The sequence below is a fragment of the Teleopsis dalmanni genome, unplaced genomic scaffold (assembly GCF_002237135.1).
Source record: "Teleopsis dalmanni isolate 2A unplaced genomic scaffold, ASM223713v2 unscaffolded_contig_1606, whole genome shotgun sequence".
NCBI classification, from domain to species: domain Eukaryota; kingdom Metazoa; phylum Arthropoda; class Insecta; order Diptera; family Diopsidae; genus Teleopsis; species Teleopsis dalmanni.
The window spans coordinates 4,661-8,822 of NW_024032988.1; the positions used below are offsets into that span (position 1 = coordinate 4,661).

The following is a 4,162-nucleotide window of genomic DNA, read 5'->3' on the forward strand; positions in this document are numbered from 1 at the left end:
TATTCAAGGACGCTAAACTGAAATGATTTATTCCAGTAACATAAATTAAGTATAATTAACACACACTCTGACAAAAATGTAATATTCCTTTATGTGGACTATTCCAAATGATAGTAATATATGTAAATTAAATACACTTAAAAAGATTGAACACAAAAAGAGGCTAAAAATTCATCAACCCATTTAAGGTGAATCCCAAATAAATTACTTTTACTTAGCCGAATGCATATTTAAAATTGTAATAACGTTTTAGACAGGACAATGCTGATAGAGATACCATAAAATCGATCTCTCAGAAACCAATTTCTACACATTCTATAAAATGGATGTTAAAAAGTCTTTATGAATGCCTAAAGCTGAGTAGACTTATTCATCTTAGATACAGTCTATTTAATTCATATAAACTGTAGCATTCAGTATGGATCGGTTAAAATAATTGCGGTTAGCACAATATACCTAAAACTGAGCAGACTGAATAACTTCAGAACATATTTGTTGACTCATATAATATATAGAATAAAGCAATATCATTTCGCATGCTACCGTTTATTGAAACTCTAAAGATCGGTTAAGATAACTATGGTTAGCACAATAACCCATTATACATTGCGGTTTAATGTATAATAAATGGCAAAAAAACCTAATCGGGTTAAAAGGGTATTGAATGAACCTTATATTGTAGGTATATATACAATACCTAGAGTTGTTAATGATTGATTCAAATTAGCCAAGGTGTAAAATTGTCTTTAAAATTAACAAAAAAAAGTAAAATCAAGCTTTTTTTTCTGAACTCTTAGAAAACATAGAGTAGTACAAAAACTGTAAATATTTTATATATTAGAGAGAGATAATTGTATTGCATTTTAAAAAGTTTTAATTTTATAAGTTTTAATAAACAGTTTTAATTATAGATAGAAGTCATAGATGTTTATATTGCAAGTAAGAAAATTTGGGTATGTTTCAACTGATAAATAACCTCTAGAAGTAACTCTACAGCATATATAATCAATGTTACCCATAACAAAAGGGAAGACTTTTAAAAACGGAAGTCATAGATGTTTTTGTATTAATAAGAAGTTTTGGGTATGTTACGGTGATGCCAGTTATTTACTTTCAACTGATGAATAATTTCTAGAAGTAACTCTCCAGCATATATAATCTCTGTTATCCATGACAAAAGGGGATATTTAATCATCCTGACATGCTGATGGAAAGTAATCCATAAATTAACCCACTATTGGACTGATATTTTTATAGAGCATCTCAATCATTGGTTGAGACCTCTTTAATTCAGATGTGGAAATTTGAAAACAGATATTTGTATATCGTTTATTCTTCCTTTCCATAGAGAGCACAAACCAGGATTTAGTTGTTAATTAATTTAAATTTAGTAATTTTATATTACTAAATTGTATATATGTAGTTATTCTGTTTTTAAAATATTAAACCCACAACTGTATATTATATTATAATGTATATTATAAATATATTATATATATGTATTGATTTCTTATTATCACAAGAAATAGTTACAGAGGAACCCAGCATGCAGCAATAATTAATTTCTTTTTCAGGCATTTAATAATAAAAAAATTTTTGATATAATAACCAACTTTAAATATAAAAATAAAAGAAAAAATAAAATTAAATCAGAAATATATAATAAAGAACGAAATAATAGAAGAAAAAAAATGTGAAAAGAAGTGTCACTGACTTACCTCATTGACTTCATCTTCCAGCGCACGTTGGCGTGTCAATTCTCGCAATCTTTCACGACGTTGTTCCGTTAACTGCTCCAAGCGCTTCGATGCTCGATCGACCTCATTGAATAACAAAGCAACTTTTTGTACTCTAATTGCAACATCAATGTTGCTATTGCTGTTATCGTTACTATGGTTGCAATTGCTAACGTTGTTGTTTGTGTAACTATTGTTGTTCTTTGCTATCGTTGATGCTTCCACAACTGATGTTGCTGATGAGACTGATTTGTTGTTGTCTTCTCCTGACAATGCTGAACTTTTTATTTTGGTGTTGACCGAATTGTGACTTATGTGACTATTGTTACTAAAGCTATAAGTGTTGCTAATGATCGATGTTGCTGTCGACAACATCTTGTTAACATTGTTGGTTTTAATCCTATTGCTACTGCAGTTATTTTTCGTGGTATTTTTATTACAACTGTCAATTTGGCTCATATTGATGGATTTGGCTAACTCCTGCAGACGTGCTAACGTCAATGAGCCACATTTTCTCAGATTATGCAATTCGGAATCCATTATGGCACGGCTTAGTGCTCTATGCTGAGCATACAATTGACGTCGTGTTGGTAACCCTTGCAGGTCAGCAGTACGAATATCACTCATAGCTGCGACTAAACGTTGACCAGCTGCTGAACATTGACTCTGAAAAGGTTCCAATTGCAAGAAGAACTCTCTCCATTTTTGTGGATCGTGATGATGAAAACCTCGTAGTTTACCAAACGGTAATTGTGATGGCGCAACACTTGTCGTGACTTCGTCAACGCCAATAAACTTCACCAAATGTTGCTGTTGTGACTGTTCATGTTGCTGGAGTGGCAATTGTTGATGCTTCTGATCCTAAAATGTTGCATTACAGCAATAAAATAAATGAAGAAATAAATAAAATAAAGCGTGTAACTTCAGTTTATTCTTTATTTTGTGATTTTTTTAAAAAAGTAGCTTCTGTTAAAAGTCGGGTTAATTGAGTGTTATGAAGGGGCGTCAATCTTGTGCGCTATTCTCACAATTAATTTTTTATTATTTTTTATTTTGTTCTATTCTGTTATGTATTGTTTTGAGAATAACGACTTTTTGAATAGTAAATTTCGTAATAAAACTTTTGAGAATTTTGAAATCATGTCTAGTTATTTGCAAAGATTTATTGTTTTTTTAAACATAGCTTAAAGTATTTTCATTTTATTATCTTTGTACGTATATAGTTTGGTGGATTTGAATAGAAAATAGAGGATTTACATATATAAAAAACACATTGCTAAAACTATATGATAAAAATTTATATATACCATTATAAAAAGTGTGTTTAGAACAGAAGAGCGAGTACAAGTTAAACAAATGTTTAATCAATTGAATTTTTTTTCATACAACTATTTTGAAAACTGTTAAATAATCTCTATCAGTGATCTGTGGAAACACCTATTGGTTAGATTGTCTGTATAAAATTTTTAGACTCCAAGAAATTTAGGAATTGAACCCTGCCCAACCCTGCACAAAACTGAAATTTGTTGTTTCTTCTTATACTAGACTCACACGAGAGTTTCATTTGGAATTTTAGCTGTCAATTGTTGTTACTTTCAATGAATAATGAAAATTTTTGACACCTAAAATCACAAATGCGCTCTACAAATCACTTATGCCTGTCTTGCTGTATGGTGCAGAAGTTTGGACAACTACAAATAGTGATGAGAAGACGTTAGGAGCATTCGAGAGAAAAATTCTTCCGAAAATCTATAGTCCCTTACCCGTTCGAGACGATTATCGAATTAAATTTAATGATGGGCTGTATGAGCTATACCGTGACATTGACAAAGTTAAGCGCATAAAAATTCAGTGGCTTCCCTGGTTTGGTCATATCGTGCAAATAGAATAATGTGCTCCGCTGAGAAAGATGTTTGATTCGGTACCCGCAGGTGGAAAACGCGGTAGAGTATGTACGCATCTTCGGTGGAAGGACCAGGAGACCAATGTTTTGGGGGCGCTCGATACTATCAACTGGCGACAGCAAGCAACTGATTAGGTTAGCTGGCGGAGGCTACTCGACGCGGCCAAGGACGACTCACGTCTGTAATGGCCAACTAAGTGTGTAAGTAAAATTCAAACAAAACTCTCGTGTGGATAAACCAAATTTCACTTTTTTAATATAAAAATAAAAACAATATAGTTTTTGTATTAATTTTTTTTTTCAATTGTAAAATAAGGACTTTTTTTTATTTTTATATTAGTTTTTGTGAATTAAAACTATTTTTGAAAATGTTTAAAATTCTAAAACTTTCCTAATATGTTTGTAATTCAATCTAACTATTTTCTTCTTTCTTTTATTTTATATATTAAGCATGAAATATCATTCGGGTTCAATTTGTGAAGCCATTAATTAAAAACTTTGTACCTTCTAATTAAGAGTATTG

The 4,162-nt window shown here is 31.0% G+C and overlaps 1 protein-coding gene across 1 annotated transcript; it reads right to left on the reverse strand.

Moving 5' to 3' along the window:
• Positions 1-1,718: 1,718 nt before the first annotated feature.
• On the reverse strand, positions 1,719-2,597 carry LOC119664205 (uncharacterized protein DDB_G0283697-like; the record flags this gene model as incomplete). The annotated part of the gene is made up of 1 exon (XM_038073741.1): positions 1,719-2,597. A coding segment is annotated over one exon (879 nt), but the record flags the coding sequence as incomplete, so codon positions are not given.
• Positions 2,598-4,162: the final 1,565 nt, after the last annotated feature.